The 21,546-nt window shown below is 41.0% G+C and overlaps 1 protein-coding gene across 7 annotated transcripts in view; it reads left to right on the top strand.

Moving 5' to 3' along the window:
- The window catches only part of SLC35F4 (solute carrier family 35 member F4), a 448,534-nt gene that overhangs the window by 358,905 nt on the left and 68,083 nt on the right, over positions 1 to 21,546 (top strand). For all 7 annotated transcript variants that reach the window (XM_073609422.1, XM_073609423.1, XM_073609424.1 and 4 more), the window contains one exon: positions 8,580 to 8,874. In XM_073609422.1, coding sequence (XP_073465523.1) covers positions 8,580 to 8,874 — 295 coding nt within the window. The remainder of the gene's footprint in view (positions 1 to 8,579; positions 8,875 to 21,546) is intronic.

The raw sequence follows: 21,546 nt of genomic DNA, 5'->3' as shown, positions 1-21,546 counted from the left end.
TTGAGAAAGAGACATTTGTAGTCATCATTATTTTATGCCATTGTGAGTGCATTATGTATATTTACTATTTGAAGCCAGTGTGTTAGTAAAGTCCCCCATCTCAACTCTTTGCAAGTCACCTTGTCCCCATGTTGAGTTGACAAAGGTCTCATCCCCACATCATTCTCTGAGAGTAAATAAAAACATCCACATTGTGAAAAAGTCCTTTAAAAAAAGAAAATTATCCCCAGATGTAAATCCAATGTCAATCATATTATACAGCAATTTAGATCATTGTCAATCAAGAGGATCTGCTGCCCGATGATGTTTCCACACACTCAATGCTGCTACAATGACCCGCTATGTGGTATTGCTACCCTTCTGCTGCTCCCGTTGCAAATGACAGATCCCTAGTTGGCTACGGAGTGTAAGCAAACCAGCTAGGGATCCTGGGTGATGTACTGCTCTCTAGAGTCATGTACTGATTTAAGGCATCCCCCCATCCTATTATTGAAAGTATATATGTATTTATAATGTTGTCCTTTAAGTTATGTTAACCAGATCCCGTCTGGCCTATAGCGTCCTGTCACCAGGCCATCAGTACTGCCATCAGTGATCTGTCACACAGGATGTCAGTACTGCCATCAGTGATCTGCCACACAGGCCATCGGTACCAGCTGCCATGTCCAAAAGATTTTTTACACCTGAGGAGGCATATACAATCCTTACTATGTCGGATGATGAGAGCAGTGGGGAGCTCTCATCATCCAATTATGGTTCAGAATTCGAGCCAGTAGAGAGTAGTGAATTAGGGACCAAATCAGAGGAGAAAACAGTCCATCTTAAAAGAATAAGTAGAACAACAAGATTTGAAAACCTGCCTATGACCAGCAGCACCATACACCCCAACGGCTCCAACACAAATGGAGCTAGACCCCAGTAAGAGGAGCTCAGTACCAGCACTGGAATAACATCACCAAACCCGAAGAATCCGGGCCCAAACCTACCTTCCTGATGCCCTGGCAAGCCCCTTATGGCTGCCTTCCATCTCAGGGTCAACTACGATCCCCCTTTCACCGCAACACCAGGTGTGCAGCCCAACACTACCAATTTTTCTCAATTAGATTATTTTTATTTGTTTTTCCCACAAGATCTGCTGAAGTATATCATAGACCAAACAAATCTCTTTGCAGAGCAATTATTGCCTCTAACCCCAATTTGTCCTATGCCTGTATGTTTCATTGGTGATGTCTCGCAGTAGAAGAGTTAAAATTGTTTTTGGGCCTTACATTCAATATGGGGCTTACAAAGGAAAACTAAGTGCATGCCTGCTGGACCACCCACCCCATCCACCACATGCCTATTTATTCTGTTGTCATGTCCAGGACATGTTATGACATGATTATGTGCTTCCTATATTTTAATAACAACGCGCAGTGCCCTCCCAGAAGGTAATCCCAACCACGATAAATTATATAAAATACGCCCCCTAATAAATTATTTTTCCAAGCGATCTGCTGAAATGTATGTCCCAGACCAGAACATTTGTGTCGATTAATCCCTTATCCACTTTACTGGCCGGCTGCACTTCAAGCAGTATATTCCCAGTAAGAGGGCCAGTTACGGGGTAAAACAAAATAAACTTTGCAAAAGAGCCACAGGATAAGTGTATGCCTTCCGTGTGTATGAAGGCAAAGACTCCCAGCTCCAGCCCCTTGAGTGCCCAACATATCAGAAGCAGCCAAAAAATTGTCTGGGACCTGGCATACCCCCTGCTCAAAAAAAGCTATCATATATACTGTATGTGGACAATTATTACATCAGTTTGTCTCTTTACGTCACCTTCCCGTAAAAAAACCCTGGCCTGCGGTACCTCCAGGGCTTCCCACAAAATTTTGTAACAAAAAGGCTAAAAAGGGGGAATCCGCAAGTCTAAGGAATGAGGAAGTGTTGGCTGTGAAGTGAAGGGACAGGAGAGATGTTTACCTCATGTCCACCATCCACAATGACACCTTGGTGTAGATTCACAGACGACGTGGCCCCATTGTAAAACCTAAATGTGTCCAAGATTATAATTAGTTCCAGGGGGGGGGGTGGATTTAAGTGATCAGATGCTACAACTATATTTATTAACACGACAATCCCGTTTCATGGTATAAAAAAGTTGCATTTTATCTCATCTATATTGCCATGTATAGTTTGTATGTCATGTCTGCCTATCGAAAGTCAACAGAAAGCCAACCCAGCACCTACCTCAAATATATTGAAGATATTGTCACTGCCCTGATCTACCAGCAAGGACCCATCCCAGGATCTGATTGTGTGAGTCGACTTCATGAGCAACAATTTCCTGATAACATTCCCCCCACAGAATCAGGAAGAGGACTCCAAAATAAATGTGTATGCAGCAGAGGAGTAGTTAGAAGAGACACTAGTTATCATTGTCCCAAATGTCCCTCCCAACCTGGCCTATGCATCAGAGAATGCTTCAGAAGGTATCACACATCCATAAGATATTAGTTCCCCTTATAGTTCCCCATTTCAAATACCTGTGTGGATCATTTGCCTGCTACCACGTTTCTACCTTTCACGTTAACCGACCCTGGCCTGTTTACCGACTATGCCTTTGCCTGCCGTTTTAAACCACATTTCTGGCTTCCACATGCACTGACTACGGCCTGTTAACTGACGGTGTTTTTTTTGCCTGCCACTTGGACTGATCTTTGTTCCTTCTACTTTAGTACACAGGGGTCTCATATATGTGAGGGACTTCAAAATAGTGTTTCCCAGAACAGGGTCTGGAGTCGGAGGCTTGAAAGAGATTTGGGTGGGAGAAGCCTCCACCCCTGTGACCATTCGTTTCTGACAGAGGCCCTAAGCTTGATGGTCCTTCTTGCTGCCTGGACCAATACTTTGGCTGTGCTGATCATATCACTGCCTGTAATGACCCAGGACTTTATGGACCATGTTCCTTTCTGCTGCCTGGCCCAATACTTTGGCTGTATTGACCATATCTCTGCCTACTGCCTGTACTGACTATGGACAGTATTGCTGCCTGGATGATTCCTTTTGCTGCTGCTGACCACATCTCTGCCTGCTACCTGGACCAATGCTTTGGCTGTGCTGACAGTATCTCTGCCCGCTGCCTGTACCGACTATGGACAGTATTCCTGCCTGCAGCCTTGACGATTGCTTTTGCTGTCGCTGTCCACATCCCTGCCTGCTGCCTGGACCAATGCTCTACTCTGTGGAACACTGCACTATTAAAACCACAGGTAATCTTTTGTTTACCCTTTGCGCAGCAGAATGTATTTTGGGGTGTAATTGTTATGTACATGCTTTGTGTTAAAAATATGAAGGGCCTTCAAAAATGCAATAGGTTGTCAGGAAATGAGATGTATAATGTATGCTTCTAGAACGCCTGAAGGTGGCTACTTGGATGTTGGGCCTCTGTATGTGGCCAGGCTGTGTAAAAGTCTCACATATGTGGTATTGCCATACTCAGGAAGTGTAGCAGAATGTATTTTGGGGTCTAATTTCTGCTAAGTACATGCTATGTGTTAGAAAGATCGTATAAATTGACAACTTTGTGTACAAAAAAAAAATGTTTTCATTTTCTTTCCACATTTTTTCAAAAACTTGTGGAAAAAAATTACATGTTCAAAAGACTCATAATATTTCATAGAATATACGTTGGGGTGTTTGCTTTCCAAAATGTGGTCATTTTGTGGGCGTTTCCATTTTCTTGGTGCTCCAGGGCCTTAAGAAGTGTGATAGGTCGTCATGAAATTAGATGTGTAATTTATGCTCCTAGAACACCTGGAGGTGCTACTTGGATGTTGGGCCTTTGTATGTGACCAGGCTATGTAAAAGTCTCACAAATGCAGTATCGCCATTCTCAGGAGGAGTAACAGAATGTATTTTGGGGTGCAATTTTTGCTATGTACATGCAATGCGTTAGAAATATCGTATAAATGGACAACTTTGTGTAAAAAAAATATGTTTTCATTTTCTTTCCACGTTTTCCAAAAACTTGTGGAAAAAAATGACATGTTAAAAAGACTCATAATGCAAATAGGGTCATTTTGTCCTGGTGCTCCAGGGCCTTCAAAAGTGTGATAGGTCATCATGAAATTACAGTAGATGTGTAATTTATGCTCCTAGAATGCCTGGAGGTACTACTTTGATGTTGGGCCTCTGTATGTGGCCAGGCTGTGTAAAAGTCTCACATATGTGGTATTGCCATACTCAGGAGGAGTAGCAGAATGCATTTTGTGGAGTAGCAGAGTAGCAGAATGCATTTTGTAATTGGAAGTATGCATATGCTGTGTGTGAGAAATAACTTGTTAATAAGACAATTTTGTGTTAAAAAAAAAAATTGTGGGAAAAAAATTACAACTTAAAAAAAACTCAATATGCTTCTTACTAAATACCTTGGATTGTCTGCTTTCCAAAAAGGGGGAATTTAGGGGGAATTTGTACTGTCCTGGCTTGTCAGTTTCTCAAGAAATGAGATAGGCCATCAGTACATCAGGTGTGATCAATTTTCAATGATTGGCACCATAGCTTGTAGACTCTATAACTTTCACACAGACTAAATAATATACACTAATGTGGGCTATTTTTACCAAAGATATGTAGCAGTATAAATTTTGGCCCAAATTTATGAAGAAAAATTACTTATTTGCAAAATTTTATAATAGAAGCTAAAATCTTTAAAAAACCTTTGCTTATATCGCAAAAACTAAAAAACCAGTGGTGATTAAATACCACCAAAAGAAAGCTCTGTTTGTGTGAAAAAATAACATTTTTGTTTGGGTACAATGTAGCATGACTGCGTAATTGTCATTCAAAATGTGAGAGCACTGAAAGCTAAAAATTGGTCTGAGCAGGAAGGGGGTATAAGTGTCCTGTATTGAAGTGAAAAGATCTGCTTCCCGTTGAGCAGTGTTTTAATTGTTTTTTTTGCATTGGTACATGGCAGTACCCAGCTACCCATGCCCTTTTTTAACAAAGCTTTCTAATTAGCCTCAAAAAGACCACAAAACAATAACATGATTCAGCTCCTAAAGACTTCAGTGGAGGTAGGTACAGTGTTTGGGCTTTGCACACTTTCCGTCAAGTTCGTCCAACATCCAGCAATCCAAACTATGCCAGGTCACTCATCCCCTTTGCCAGGATATTAATTAAAGTGACCCTGTCATTAAAAACACCCTCAAACAGAGCTGCTTGCAAAAAAAGAGACACTCACAGAATTATTGATTTCCTTGCAGCACTTTAAGGAAGGATTTTTTTTTTACATTAGTGGTGTTTCGAGATGTGGTCAGAGGGAAGGGTAAATATTAACTTTAATCTTTTGCATGTAACCCTTTTTGGGGATTTTTTTTTTTTACAGAGTCATTTTAATATCCTAATTTATCAAAATGTAAGTACAATCACATTTAAATGCATATATCCCCCCCCCCCCAATTTCTCAAGGCAATTACTGCCACTTTGATATATGAGGATCTGACTGTCATAGTTTTACTAATGTCATAGGCTGCTGTAACATTATGATTTCCATTTTCACGTTTTCTAGAACCAAAATGATCAGGGTGCATACATAGAAATATACAGTAGGTAGGGCCAAAACATTTTTTTTTGTTTTTAGTAAGGAATAAAATCTGTCTAGTTATTTTTTTGTTGTTTTTGTTTTATGCTGTCTGTGCCCTGTTGAGCAGATTTAGCATCACTTCCTGACCTGGACAAACAACAGGAAACAAGTGAAAAACTCTTCAAAATTTCCACTGTAACATTTGCCCTGTAGTCCTTTTCTGGTAACAATGGTAAAAATTGAAATTTCCCATCACTCTTTGTATTTTGACAATGGTTATCAAGACAAATAGAGAGGCTGAATCTTCACAGCAGGGCACAGACAGCAGTACTTGACAGTGTTTCAACACTTTCCCCTCTATACAATACTAGCAACTGACTTCACATAAAGTGCCTTGAAAAAGTATTCGCACCCTTTGAAATTTTCCACATTTTGTCATGTTACAACCAAAAACGGAATTGATTTTTTGGGGGATTTTACTTGATAGACCTACACAAAGTGGCACATAATTGTGAAGTGGAAGGAAAATGATAAATGGTTTTAAATTTTTTTTTACAAATAGATAGGTGAAAAGTGTGGCGTGCATTTGTATTCAGCGCCCCTGTGTCAATACTTTGTAGAACCACCTTTCGTTGCAATTACAGCTACAAGTCTTTTTGGGTATGTCTGTACCAGCTTTGCACATCTAGAGAGTAACATATTTGCCCATTCTTCTTTGCAAAATATCTCAAGCTGTCAGATTGGATGGAGAGCTTTTGTGAACAGCAATTTTCAAGTCTTGCCACAGATTCTCAATTGGATTAAGTCTGGACTTTGACTGGGCCATTCTAGCAAATGAATATTCTTTGATCTAAACCATTCCATTGTAGCTATGGCTGTATGTTTAGGGTCGTTGTCCTGCTGGAAGGTGAACCTCCGCCCCAGTTCCAAGTCTTTTGCAGATTTTAACAGGGTTTCTTCTAAGATTGCCTGTATTTGGCTCTATCCATCTTCCCATCAACTCTGACCAGCTTCCCTGTCCCTGCTGAAGAAAAGCATCCCCACAACATGATGCTACAACCACCATGTTTCACAGTGGGGATGGTGTGTTCAGGGTTGATATGCAGTGTTAGTTTTCTGCCACACATAGTGTTTTACTTTTAGACCAAAAAGTTACATTTTGCTCTCATCTGACCAGAGCACCTTCTTCCACATGTTTGCTGTGTCCCCCACCTGGCTTCTCTTGAGCTGCAAACAGGACTTCTTATGGCTTTCTTTCAACAATGGCTATCTTATTGCCACTCTTCCATAAAGGCCAGATTTGTGAAATGCACGACTAATAGTTGTCCTGTGGACAGATTCTCCCACCTGAGCTGTGGATCTCTGCAGCTCCTCCAGAGTTACCATGGGCCTCTTGACTCTATTTACTAATTAGATGACTTCTGAAGGCAATTGGTTTTAGATTTTAGTTAGGGGTATCAGAGTAAAGAGGGCTGAATAAAAATGCACGCCACATTTTTCAGATATTTGTAAAACAAAATTTAAAAGCATTTATCATTTTCCTTCCATTTCACAATTATGTGCCACTTTGTGTACTTTTTCAAGGCGCTGTACACTTCAAGGGAGATTTCTATCAGATAGAAAATGACTGGTCTGATTGTGACTCCTTCTGCTTTTATAATCATTTGGCTGCACCTCCTTTTGTCTCCTTGTAAACATTTGCAGCTAATTTGCTAATATTAGGCTGAAAGTCTACTATTGATTGCAACGATTCCTATACAATATTACGATTAACAATGTAGTTGGCCATGTTACATCATTACAGCCTTTCTAGTTTCACCTGTAGTTTTGAGTGGGGATTTTCTGTATAGTTCCTAATTTAGGTAGGCATATCTACTAATGTTGAAATGTGTTCTTATTGAGTTTCTGGGGTGCGGTCCAGTATTTTGTTCCATGATAGTAGTGTCTTCTAAATGACCACCAAAGTCCAGTGAAGGAAACACATTTTACCCATTGTTTAAAACAGGGTTTCTCAATCAGGGTTCCATGAAACCACGGGGTTCTTCCAGTGGTTGAAAAGGGTTCCTTGGGAAATGAAGGATTTCTAAATCCTACTAACCATTGATATAATTATATATTTAGCCAGGTGTAATAGGAGGGGGGGGGGTTCCTACTGTCAGCAGTGTTAAAGTGTCTTTTTCTCACTGACAAATACTATAAAGGGTTCTTTTCCCAATAGAAGGGGTACTACAATTTTCACAACTAATGTTTTTTTTTTTTTTCTGGCCATTATTATTATTTGTTCTAATTTATGATTGTTACTGAAACAACTATCTGCTCTGGGTGCCAAATATGCTAGATACACTATTCTTTATACTTTCATATATTATTAAGCTTACAACTTACTGACAACTTACAATGTGCCGTGAAATCTAGAAATGCAATAATTTGGCAAGGGTTCCCTGTAACATGAAAATTATTTAAAGGGTTCATCTGTATTAAAAATGTTGAGAAATGCTAGTTTAAAGTATAGTTCTCGCTCTAGTATGTTGTTATTCACACTAAAGTGAACCTATTCTCACACAGAAAAGATTCCACTCTTAAGATGGCTACCAGGAATCACAGTTATTGAACAACAGTGAGGAAATTTATACCAATGAGAAAATATGGCTGCCCTATGTAAAACATACTGTTTAGATATCTATATATATATATATATATATATATATATATATATATATATATATATATATATATATATATATATATATCATGGAAATATTCATATAACTGGGACAGCAAGTAAAGGGAAATTTTCCAAATGGTATCCAGAAAGCTCAAAAGTAACCGGCCAGGACTTTCTACTCTATTCAAAGCTTAAAAAAAGTTTTGGTTATACATATGTTTTAATTTTAGTGACAGGCTGATATGTCATTCTTTATTTTATGTATAGTTACACTTTAACATAGGAAGGAAGAAGTGAAATAAAAACAAATGTTTATGGTACTTTTTTGCTGTTCTTTTTTAGGTGGAGAAGGAGGACAATCAAACCAAGAGAATCAACAGGAAAATCATGAGAAATCTCGATGTCAGTCTTGTACGTCAACTTTCCTTAAAGTCATCTGGGGCTTTCTGATAATCTTATCAGTTTCATCCTCTTGGGTTGGAACCACACAGATAGTAAAGATCACATACAAGAACTTTTACTGCCCATTCTTTATGACATGGTTCTCAACCAACTGGAATATTATGTTTTTCCCAGTGTACTACTCGGGTCATCTAGCAACAGCACAAGAGAAACAGTCGCTAATACAAAAAATTAGGTATGAGTACACATTTTACTCCCGTGAATGAATATGAAAATATTATGTTGGGAAAAGCATGGCATATTTGATGTGTTTAATACAGAGCGTCTTTTAGCTTCTCTGAAACTTTTGCGTTTGCGCTGGACCTCAGCAGAAAAATCCAGGAAAATCGCGATCATCTTGTTACCATGGGGAATATTTCTCCTCTCTCTACTCAAGCGCAATATAGTGTCCTGGTCTCTATAGTTAAGAAATTTTGCAATGAAGGTGCGCGGTGGGGCCCTGACCGGGGGTGGTCTCCCAGACATGCGGTGGGCCCGTTCAACAACAAATGTGGGGGAAAAAGCCTCCTTACCATACGTGGTGCACAGGAGTTGCTCCAAGAATGAGGAGGGGTCTGCTCCCTCTTCTCCCTCAGGCAGTCCGATGAATCTCAGATTGCTCCTTCTAAGCCTGTTCTCCATTTTGTCTTGCTTCTGTAGCAATTGATTTACTTGCAGCTGCATGCTTTCTGTAGTATTCTGTAGGGGGGAGGGAATCCTCCACAGTGCTCAGCCGAGTTTCTGTGTCCTTGACTCTGTCCCTCAGTTTCTGGAAGTTCTGCCTTACCAGAGAAATGTTCACCTTTACTTCCTCAATCCTGGCAGTCAGGGTGGTTTGGCAGGACATTATGGCTTCCTGGCAGGCAGTAATAGCATCAAGTTGTGTTGGCCCCTGCAGCTGTCCCCTCTCCCAGCGTGGCGCCACCATCTTGCTCCTGGAGGTCATGTTCTTTTCGGCTGTATTTGTCCAATTTGGCAGCTGCTTCAGTGCCTTTTTTTTGTTTGAACATGTTCCCTGAGGGCACTGGGTGTGCAGGCAGTCAAAAACGGGTAGATTGCGAGTGATCTGGTCCCAGGATGAGTCGTTAAGGATATCGGCTGGCGGAGCTCAGGTCACCATCGTCCTACTGCATGCCACTCCAGGCCACACCCATTTTTGACATTATTGTTCGAAACTATAGATTCCCTGTGTGTTATGGAGCATGTTATGAAGGCTTCATGGACGCATTGATTCTGTAACCAATGAATGAATGATGGACAACATTTCTTGAAAGCATAGATTTAAGCTTAGGGTTCATAGAACAGCCAATAAACAGAAATTAAACAGAACAATTAACAGCCTTTATAGCTATATATGAATTGGATATAGATTTGGGGAACTGAATATATCTGAGATATATGTGTTTTCTTGGGAGGATATATTTTATGTTTAATTCCGGTTCATTACATTTTTTTTTGTAACATTTGCTGGTACATAAAGCATAACAAAAGATAACAGGGTAATTCCCCACTGGGTAAATAACAACGAAATATAACTGCCATAGTAGGTGGGTAATGAGACAGTCAAGAGTCAAACAAATGTTCAGTATGAAGCCTCTAAAATATGTCATATGCCAAAAACAGAAAACATGAAAAGGCATTCACACGGAGAGGAGTAGAAATACCTCTCTTGGGCGGACAGGTAACAATAATATGACTGTGACCAGACAAGCATGTGGAATTCCTGATGGGTGTTTAGCATCCAGAAAACGTGGATAAGAAAGAAAAGTCATATTGTAGAATCAAAGAATGTAGAGAGAAGGAAAGGAAAATGCAAAACCCAAGCACTATGAGGAAGAAAGAAGTTGGGTATCCAAAAAATTATGGCAAGTATTATGACAGGGAAATCAGAGGTAAGGGGCAAATTTAGAGGAATGTTGGAAGTGATTCCCAACCGACCATGTAAGAGTGTAATCTTCAGTTTTATCTGTTTCCAAGGAGATCAGATCCTAATAGCAAATGGAGTCCATCTCACGGGCCCACTCCACAAAGGACGGAGCCTGTGGTTTATGCCATGCCCTAGCGATCACAGTATGTGCGGAAGTCAAGAAGTGTCGGAGAAGACTTTTTACATTTTGTTTAGAGGATTCAGGCACCACTGATTTCAGAGTAAAAAGAGGAGAATGAATGATTCTGTCCCCAACTAAATCATAGTAGAGGTGAAGTATTTTGTCCAAGAAAGGAGTTATGAGAGGGCAGATACTCCAGATATGAGTCATAGTACCTGGGGCCTGCAAACATCGGAATCGATGGGTCTATTTTGTGTAGAGTAGTAGAGCACCAATAGCACCAGGTAAGGATTTTATAGTTGCGCTCCTGTGCTCTAGAATATATGGAAGTCTTATAAGTAAACAGATCTTATAAGTCAAAATCAGGCACCCGCTCCCCCAAAAGGTGTCAAATGTGGCAGCGGAGGGGGGAGGAGGCAGACAAGCAGAGCTTCCTTTTTTGGGTGGAGCTCCGCTTTAAGGCTCCATTTACGCCATGGCGTTTTTCGTTTTGCAGGCAGCGTTTCCTGACATATCGCGGTAAAATCACACAAACAGAATCGCGGGATGCCTGTTGCCCAAAAGACATGGTGTAAATGGAGTCTTAGTACTTTATGGCTCACAGACCCTAAGGCTCGGTTCACACTGGGGTGACTTGTTAGGCGACCTAATCGCCTGACAAGTCGCGCTCCATTCAGTGCAATGGAACCGTTGAGTCGCTCCAACTTAGAAAAAGGTTCCTGTACTACTTGGGGGCGACTTCCGAACGGCTTGCATTGACTTCTATTAAAGAAGTCGTTTGCAAGCGCCGCTAAAGTCGCGCTGTGTGGGGCGTCTTCAAAGTCTGGCGACACAGTGTAAACACAGCCTAACACCTATGCAGATTGGAAGTTCTGATATGCAACAGGTTTATTTTGGATTAGTAAGATAGTCATTCAGTGGCATTACCATGTATTTTTTCTTTTTTTCCTATAGCAGTTGCTAACAGACTACATTTTTTATGGTCAAAATCTTTTGTGTTATCTTTTACTTAGACAAATAACCATTCTTTTTTTTTCAATTACAGGTTTTGAAATACATAATGCGATGTAGGGGGTCAAATTCAGGCACTTACATTTCTTACAATTACAAAATACATTTAATGATGTATTAACGATTGCAGAGCTGCAATTATTTGTTTTGTTTATATCTGCCTGGAGTTTAACTTTAGGGTGGAATAATTAGTAAGCTTATTAATACATGTGCATGAACACGCTTCTTTATCAAGGGATGCATTATTAGCAATACATTATTAGTAAAAAGAGATTACAATTTGTTAGTACATTTAAATCTAAACAATTTATAAAGGAAGGGATGTTGCCCCCAGACATAAACAGTAGCGCTGCTTACAAGATAACTTTTAGGCTGCATGAGTGTCTTTGAGCGTTTTTACATCCTTTTTTTGCGCGTTTTTATGTGCGATTTTGGCGTGTTTTTTTAAAGGAGTTCTATTATCTTCCTAGAAATACATCAACGTAAACATAAAAAAATCCCTTTGTCATCATTTCTTTATTTGTCTCCAAAAGAATGGGACCAAGCAGAAGCAGCAGCAGCAATTTATTGGTCCTTAAAGAGATTGTAAACCTCCGATAAACAAAAAAACAAACCCTGCAAGACAAAGGCATAATGAGCTAGAATGCATCGCATTCTAGCTCATTATGAAATACTTACCTCAGAATGATGCCCCGAATCGGCATCGGCACTCCGAGTAAACGGCGAACATCTTCCACCGGAGTTACTTCCGGGTTCACGGCTCCGACGCTGTGATTGGCCGGAGCCGTGGTGAGGTCACTCCCACGCATGTGAGCAGGAGTCGCCGGTCACGGGCTGAGCCCTGAAGAAATGGCACCAGCAGGCGGTTTCTTCAGTGTGCATGCGCCGATGACATCGGCAGCAGCGCATATACTGAATATCTCCTAAACTGTGCAAGTCAATTGGGTCACCTACCTTTACACGCACATGAATTTTAATAGCATCCCAGTCTTAGTCCAAAGGGTTCAATATTGAGTTTGCAGCTTTAACAGCTTCAACTCTTCTGGGAAGGCTGCCCACAAGGTTTAGAAGTGTGTTTATGGGAATGTTTGACCATTCGTCCAGAAGCACATTTGTCAGGTCAGGCACTGATGTTGGACAAGAAGGCCTGGCTCACAGTATCTGGTCTAATTCACCCCAAAGGTGTTTCTATTGGGTTGAGGTTGGGACTCTGTACAGGCCAGTCAAGTTCCTCCACACCAAATTCACTCATTCGTGTCTTTATGGACCTTGCTTGGTGCACGGGTCCAAATCATTTGGTGGAGGGGGGATTATGGCATGGGGAACTTGACTGGCTTGCACAGAGTCCTGACTTCAACCCGATAGAACACCTTTGGGATGAATTAGAGCGGAGACTGCGAGCCAGAACTTCTGGACCAACATCAGTGCCTGACCTCACAAAATGTGCTTTTGGAAGAATGGTCAAACATTCCCATAGACACACTCCTAAACCTTGTGGACAGCTTTCCCAGAAGAGTTAAAGCTGTTATAGCTGTAAAGCTTGGGCTACCTCAATATTGAACCCTACTGACCAAGACTGGGGAGTCTTAAAGTTCATGTGCATGGAAAGGCAGGCGGCCTAATACTTTTGGCAATGTGGTGTATGTAGTCATAGCATCAGTTAAAAAACCTTTTTGCAGGCTGGGGGTGGGGGTGGGGGTGGGTCATGCCGGTGGTAAGCAATTTTTTGCTGGCAAAGGCTGGTGTTGGCATTTCAATCATCATGGCACCATGGTTGATATGGTGTCAGGGTGATTGAAGCGCATTGTTTCTATCGTTACATTCTAATATATAATGAAGTGGTTCAACTCACCATAATGCACAATCAGTGGGAACCCTGGGCGTGTCACTTGCCACATCTCCTGCCACCAGATGCAGCTTTTTAACTTGCCACTGTCACCTGCCACTGGATGTGAATTGTCACTTGCCATGTCGCCTGCCTCCAGATGTGGATTGTGACAAGGCTATATTTATACCTACCTCACTTATATACTTAATGATACATAAGTGATTAAAACCTTTTATCTATATATGAATCAACCATGAAATTAAGGACGAATAAAACCTGTGCGAAAAGGGTAACAATCTAATTTATTTAAACTTACTATTGTACAGAAAAGAAACTTGTATTAATATGAGATTAGCAACTGTAACATAAATGATACAACCTTAAAAACAACAATGTTACCAATGATAATAAATATTGCTATAAATATTGCTATAATGCTATCAAGAGTTTAATAATGTATTAAGGCAAAATCCTACAATAGAAAAAGTTAGGGAAGAAAAGAGACATAAGAGATAATACAGATACATTGTATAGAGAGGTCTTATGTGTGGCCATCTTCCATCTAGACTGTAAGCCCAAGAGAACTAGCATCTCTAGGTTTTTTGTTTTATGTTGTTAGAACCCACTCCCACCAATCAGAACTCAGGGTCACCTCATTGGTTCAGAAGTGGCACTGAATCCTGATTGGCTGCCCCTGAAGCCTAAGGTACATTGGTTAAGTTGCCTCAACTTCTGATTGGCTGTAATTTCAAGCCCAGTTAAACATCATGCTTAAACATTAGACTCTCTGGTGCCTCTGAGTCTGCCTCAAACCAGTTAACTCTGTTTGATCTCAATATAGCCAATTCTGAAATTAGCATGTCAAAAGACCCCCCAACCAGGTGGTGAATTATCACCTGCCTAAAACATTCAACAGCTTTTGAGAACCAGGAAAAATCTAAGCTGGGCTCAACCTGATATCACAAAAAATAGTCCTTTTATTAGAGAGTTCCCCTGAAGATATAAATATAGACTGCAAAATCTCCACCACAATTGTCAATTGCCACGTCACCTGCCACCATTTGCAGATTGTCACTTGCCACGTCATCTGCCACCATTTGCAGATTGTCACTTGCCACATCACTTGTCACGTCACCTGCCACCATTTGCAGATTGTCACTTGCCACCATTTGCAGATTGTCACTTGCCACCATTTGCAGTTTGTGACTTGCCACGTCACTTGTCACCATTTGCACATTGTCACTTGCCACCATTTGCACATTGTCACTTTCCACGTCACTTGCCACCATTTGCACATTGTCACTTGCCACGTCACCTGCCACCTGATATGGATTGTCACTTGCCACGTCAGCTGCCACCATTTGCAGATTGTCACTTGCCACGTCACCTGCCACCATTTGCAGGTTGTCACTTGCCACATCACTTGTCACGTCACCTGCCACCATTTGCAGATTGTCACTTGCCACCATTTGCAGATTGTCACTTGCCACCATTTGCAGTTTGTGACTTGCCACGTCACTTGCCACCATTTGCACATTGTCGCTTGCCACCATTTGCACATTGTCACTTTCCACGTCACTTGCCACCATTTGCACATTGTCACTTGCCACGTCACCTGCCACCTGATATGGATTGTCACTTGCCATGTCAGCTGCCATCATTAGCAGATTGTCACTTGCTATGTCACCTGCCACTAGATGTGGGTTGTCACTTGCCAACTGATGTGGATTGTCACTTGCCATGCCAGCCAGTGCCACCAAATGTACATTGTCACTGCATTGGTGGCAGGCTGGCAGCACTGGTCCATTTAGTGAGGGCAGGAGAGCGGAGATGCGGGGCGGGCGGTGAGAGATGATGTAATCTCTCTGCTCTCCTCCACACCTCCGACATTGAAGTGGCCCGCGCTGTGATGGCGGAAGAGCGCTGATGTGTGGTGGGCAGTGAGAGATGATGTCATCTCTCTGCTCCCTGCCGCACATTGCTCCCACATTGAAGTGGCCCGGCTGTGAGAGCGGAAGAGTGGTGACGTGGAGCGGGCGGAGAGAGATGACTTCATTTCTATGTAGAGGTCATATTATGAAAGGGAGCTAGTTGGAGTGACTTGTGAGCTTTTTCACCATTATTTTTATATCACTTGATTAGTGAAAGCTTTTCCTGTGAATTGAGTTTAGTGAGGGTAATAAACTATTATATACTAAAGACAAATTGACCATTCCCTTTACAAGGGAAGGTATGCTTTTGCAGGGAAAATTTCCCCAGAGTTTAGTGAGTTTAGTGAGCTGAAGTTCTGCTGACTTCCATCATCCAATCACATGCAAGCAAAATATTATTTTTTATTTTCCTTGCACAATTGGGTATTATTGGTAAAATGCAATGTCACCACATTCACTAGCTGTGGTGGCATTGCTGAAGCTGTGGGGAAAATCCCTTACAAAATGCAACTTCTATTGCAAAGTGAATAACAAATAAAAAACAAACCAACATATTTTTGCTTGCATGTGATTGGATGATAGAAGTCAGCAGAACTTCACTTTATTCACTAAGCTCTGGGGAAAATATCCCTGCAAAGTGGAACTTCCCTTGCAAAGAGATGGTTTATTTACCTTTAGTATATAGGGTTTATTGTGTTGTTTTAAAATTTGTATCTGAAAAGTGTTCTTTCTGTTTACATATTTAGTAAATCAACCCAAAAAGCTTTTAATCTGCAAACTTCTTCCAAGACAGTAATTCTGAAAGTACAAAAGGCAATGGGTAAGCATGATATATGGGGAACTGCAATTTTCAGTACAAGATGTAAGCAATGGCTATCTTCATATGTTGTCACCATAGGTTTTAGTTTAAAATGACCCTGTCAGCAGTATCAGCAACTTTAGGCAGTGCCCTGCAAAGAAACAATGCGTACCTACCTGCTGCCTGATACCTTTGGGTGTGTCAGGTAGCATGTCACCTGCTGGATCCTGTATAATGTAATTGTACCAGTGCTCCGAGACATTTAAAACAGCAAAGATTTCACTTTCCGCCTGCAAAAAACATAAATATACACCATGTTTCTTTACAGGGCGCTACTAGCTAATAGGTTCACTTTAAATCTATTTTGCCATGGCAAAATGAACAACCCAATCACCCCATAAAAAAAACTGGGACTCTTATAGAATATTTCCAAGTAAACCAGCAAAGAAGGAATATCACAGAAAAAGCAATGCTATTGAATTGATGCCCAACAACAAAAAGATAGCAGAAAACTATAGACATGAGGTGCCCTGATTGTGATGATGATGTGATGTTCTTTTCGTGTATTACAAACTGAAAACAACATTTAATAAGACCCCAGTAGACTGTAGGCCCGAGCAATTTTCAATGATTTTTTACCCTTGGCAGACCTTTACTTTGATTGTTAGCACCGTGAAGTTTGCTAGAACTTGCAATCTATCTGGAGTGCCCTTTCTACTTTGTCTGTTTATATATCACTGGTTCATGAGTGTTTTATCAATATACTGCTGTGAAAAACCAGCCACATGGTAAGCTTGATTTTCCACCCAATAAAGATTACATATTGTGTAAATAAAGGTGGCAAACCTCTAAGCCACGCACCCTGGACACCACAATTATACATGTAACCAAATATAGAGCAGCTCATAGTATAACCAAAGGTCAAATAGTGAAAGGAAAATTAATAATTAATTTCACACCGAGCTCAAATATATAAATAATATTGAAAATATAAAAATGCAAATAAGTGTATAAAAAAGTGTGGTCAAATAATGTTCAAATGTGAACATAAATTTTCAACAAAGTCCAAAAAAAAAAAAAAAAAACAGCTACCACTGACGAATCCCACTCACTATGACAGGTGTCAGATAAGCAGAAAGATATATCAAGATGTATCCATCCATATCGATGCCTCTCGCCAGCGATGTAAAGATGTAACCACCAATGCCGACACCTCTCATCAGCGATGTAGCCAGACTGTGTTTTTAAGTAAAGGAGAAAAGAACTCCTCATAGCGTAACTTGTAGCCATTTATTCATAAAAATTTGTTCTAGTAAAAAAAGCACATAAAATGGAGCCGGTACACCAATCTGTGTTCCACCTGCGCTCCAGCACAATGGCAGAAGTGACGTATCACGTATTGCATAACCCGACTCGTTTCGTCAGCACGTCTGACGTCATCAGAGGTCATGTGATCGGACTCGTAACTTCCTCCGACATAATTTATACAGCCATGGTGAACTGGATATCCACTCTACTCCAGTCCTCACCAAACAACTCCAAATAAGGAGTCAAAAATGTACATAATTTACCTACACATTAGTGGTCTAATTGTTTCTAGGATTATATGTTAAAAAATATTAAATTTGAAAAACGTATTAAAATATATATTTGGATCCTTCATTGCACGCTCTCTATTGGTACGCCACAGGTAATGGTCCAAAAGAAAAAAGACAAAAGAGGAACATAATCCAATGAGAGTGCCATCTTGTGGAAAAAAATGGCACTACTTGGATGGTAATCAATGTACTAAATACAAAAAAAATTACACAAAACGGAGGGTAGGACATGTCAGTTAAAAATTTGAAATGTAACAATTCAAATCGATGTCTATGTTGATACCAGCAGGATATAAAGTACCGCGTCATCCATGATGGGAATATCCTGCAATATACTCATCAAATGTTTACTATCCCTAAGATATGAAGGGCAGGCTTGAACTATGGGCTGCAGGCATAGGCGTGCGCACAGGGTGTGCCAGGTGTGCCTGGGCACACCCTAATCGCCTTGTGTGGTGCATATTCCCCCCTGTTTAGACCACTGATATTTCATCCAAAAAAAAAAAATGTTACAAAATAAAATAATTTAAAAAGAATAAAAATAAAACTACTGACACTGTCCACTGCCCTGTTGACACCATCAGTACATATACACATGCATATGTATTTGAGCTTTGGGGTGCACACCCTAATGCAAGAGGCTGCGCACACCTATGGCTGCAGGAAATAGTCTATGTACTCTCCCACCCTGGCGAAAATGGAATTAATACCACTCAATATGGGTCTCCCAGGCGGACACAGACTGACTATCCTTGTGGATTTTTGGGAGCTGGTAGATCTAAACCTCTATCTGGTGCATATTTCAGACAGAGTTCTAAAACTCTTAAGTTCGTTTGTAGTAAAAACGTCATCATTAGGATTGAAAATTCCTCTGACTAATGATCCCTATTTCTTTTTGTTCTTTCTCCCCCCTGTTCTTTCTCTGGGGCGTCTCGTGGGGGACTCTGTTGTTGCCAATGAGGGGCCTCCCACTCTTGCCAACTGGGTGGTTCCGGTGGGTACCAACTCCCCGGAGGTCCTCCATGGTATGGGGCCCATGGTTGATGCCATTGACCCCCTTGCCCTCCCCTGGGGCCATATGGGCCTCTGTGATGAGACAAACCCCCTCTCCTGTAGGAGAGGGGGTTGGTCTCCTGTAAGTTGGTCTCATCACATTTCCTGCAGCCCATAGTTCAAGCCTGCCCTTCATATCTAATGGGGCGTACACACGGTCAGACTTTTCGACCGGACTGGTCTGACGGACGCCGACGGTCCAAATCCGGTGGACAATCCGATTGTGTGTGGGCTTCACCGGACCTTCAGCGGACTTTTCCAGTCACAAATCTGACGGACTTTAGATTTGGAACAGGCTTCAAATCTTTACGTCGTAAATTCGCTGGACCCAGAAATCCGCTCGTCTGTATGCTAGCCCGACGGACAAAAAACGACGCTAGGGCAGCTATTGGCTACTGGCTATCAATTTCCTTATTTTAGTCTGGTGTACGTCATTACGTACGAATCCATCGGACTTTGGTGTGATCGTGTGTAGGCAAGTCCGTTCGTTAGAAAGTCCGTCGGAAGTCCGTCAAAAGTCCGTCGAAAGTTCGCTGGAAAGTCTGTCAGACCAGTCTGGTCGAAAAGTCCGCCCGTGTGTACGCGGCATTAGGGATAGTAAATGTTTGATGAATATATTGCAGGATATTCCCATCATGAATGACACAGTACTTGTCACCATTGATGTGGAATCATTGTATACTAGCCTCAAACATGGTGATGTCATTGCCACCACAAGGAAGGCTTTAGATACACATACAACTCTTAAGACTCGACAGAAGAAATGTATTATTTCTCTATTGGACTTAGCTATGACCAACAATTATTTTTGGCATGAGGGCGCATATTTTAACCAGATCAAAGGCGTAGCTATGGGGGCTAAATATTCCCCCAGTGTAGCCAACCTTTTACTGAGCCCTTGGGAAGAACAGGTCATATTCCTTGGACACATTCCAGAGGTGATTTTGTACAAACGGTACATTTATGTTATTGTCATCCTCTGGAATGACAGTATGGAAAAACTGTCTGACTTCCTTACCCAAATAAACATCAATGAATATGGGCTAAGATTCACCGGAGCATGGAATTTACACCAGATAAGTTTCCTGAATTTGGTACTCACCAAGTCCAGCAGTTGTATCATTACAAAAACATTTTTAAAGGAAACTGATAGAAATGGTTATATACCAACAGCCAGTTGCCACCACCAAAAATGGTTGGGGGCGATCCCCAAAGGACAATTTATGCGCATTTGGCATAATTGTACCAATGTTGAGGATTATGCCCTACAATCAGAGGTGGTGGCGAACAAATTTAAAGAGAAGGGCTATAGCGAAGATGTTTTAACATCCATCCAGACACAAGTACAACATTTAGACTGATGGGACCTATTGGGGAACGAGCCAAAGAGATCCTATGATAATAAGAACAACTTAGCATTCCTGGCGGATTTTAGCAGGGATTACAAATCTCTAGAATATGTCATTAAAAAACATTGGCCCATACTTTTGAGGGACAACACTCTAGCCAGTCTTCTCCCAAAGCAACCCAAATTCATCTATCACAGGGCCCCTATTTTAGGAATTGGACTTTCACCAAATGTCTACAACCCTCCCAAAAGGATCTGTACTTTCCTTGATTCAACACTCTAAGAGATGTAAGGCGTGTAGGACAACCAATATAATTAAGAGGAAGGTACAGACCTTTAGCTCTTCAAGTAACCGTAATTCATTTCTTGTGATTCCACCCATGTTACCTACCTGATCTCCTGTCCGCGTGAGCTCCAGTATGTGGGACGCACAACCAGAAAATTGGGGGTCAGACTAAAGGAGCATTTGAATAACATAAAAAATAGGTTTACGAAACACAGCCTGTCCAATCATTTTAAGATCTAGCACAGCCAGGAACCAAGTTTGGCCACTTTTTGTGGGATTGATAGGATTATGCCACATTAGAGGGGGGGGGTGTATGAGACAAAAAGTGTCCAAAATGAAACAGAATGGGTTTATCAATTAAATACTTTATATCCTGCTGGTATCAACATAGACATTGATTTGAATTGTTACATTTCAAATTTGTAATTGTCATGGAGTTCCAATCATGTCTTACCCTCCATTTTGTGTAATTTTATTTGATGTATTTAGTATATTGATTACCATCCAAGTAGTGCCATTTTTTTCCACAAGATGGCACTCTCATCAGATCATGTTCCGCTTTCTCCTTTTTTCTTTTGGACCATTACCTGTGGAGTACCAATAGAGGGCGTGCAATAATGGATTCAATATATATTTTTATACGTTTTTCAAATTTAATATTTTTTAACAAATAATCCTAAAAACAATTAGACCACTAATGTGTAGGTAAATTATGTAAACTTTTGACTCCTTATTTGGAGTTGTTTAGTGAGGATTGGAGTGGATTGGATATCCAATTCACCATGACTGTATAAATTATGTTCGGAGGAAGTGACGGGTCCGATCACATGACCCCTGATGATGTCAGACATGCTGACAAAACGCGCCGGTTTGCGCAATACGTGATACGTCACTTTCGCCATTGTGCTGGAGCGCAGGTGGAACGCAGCTTGGCGTACCGGCTCCATTTTATGTGCTTTTTTTACT

Source organism: Aquarana catesbeiana, linkage group LG13, assembly GCF_042186555.1.
Source record: "Aquarana catesbeiana isolate 2022-GZ linkage group LG13, ASM4218655v1, whole genome shotgun sequence".
NCBI classification, from domain to species: Eukaryota; Metazoa; Chordata; class Amphibia; order Anura; family Ranidae; genus Aquarana; species Aquarana catesbeiana.
The sequence above is the reverse complement of the archived record's forward strand: the minus strand, read 5'-3'. Positions and strand labels throughout refer to the sequence as shown.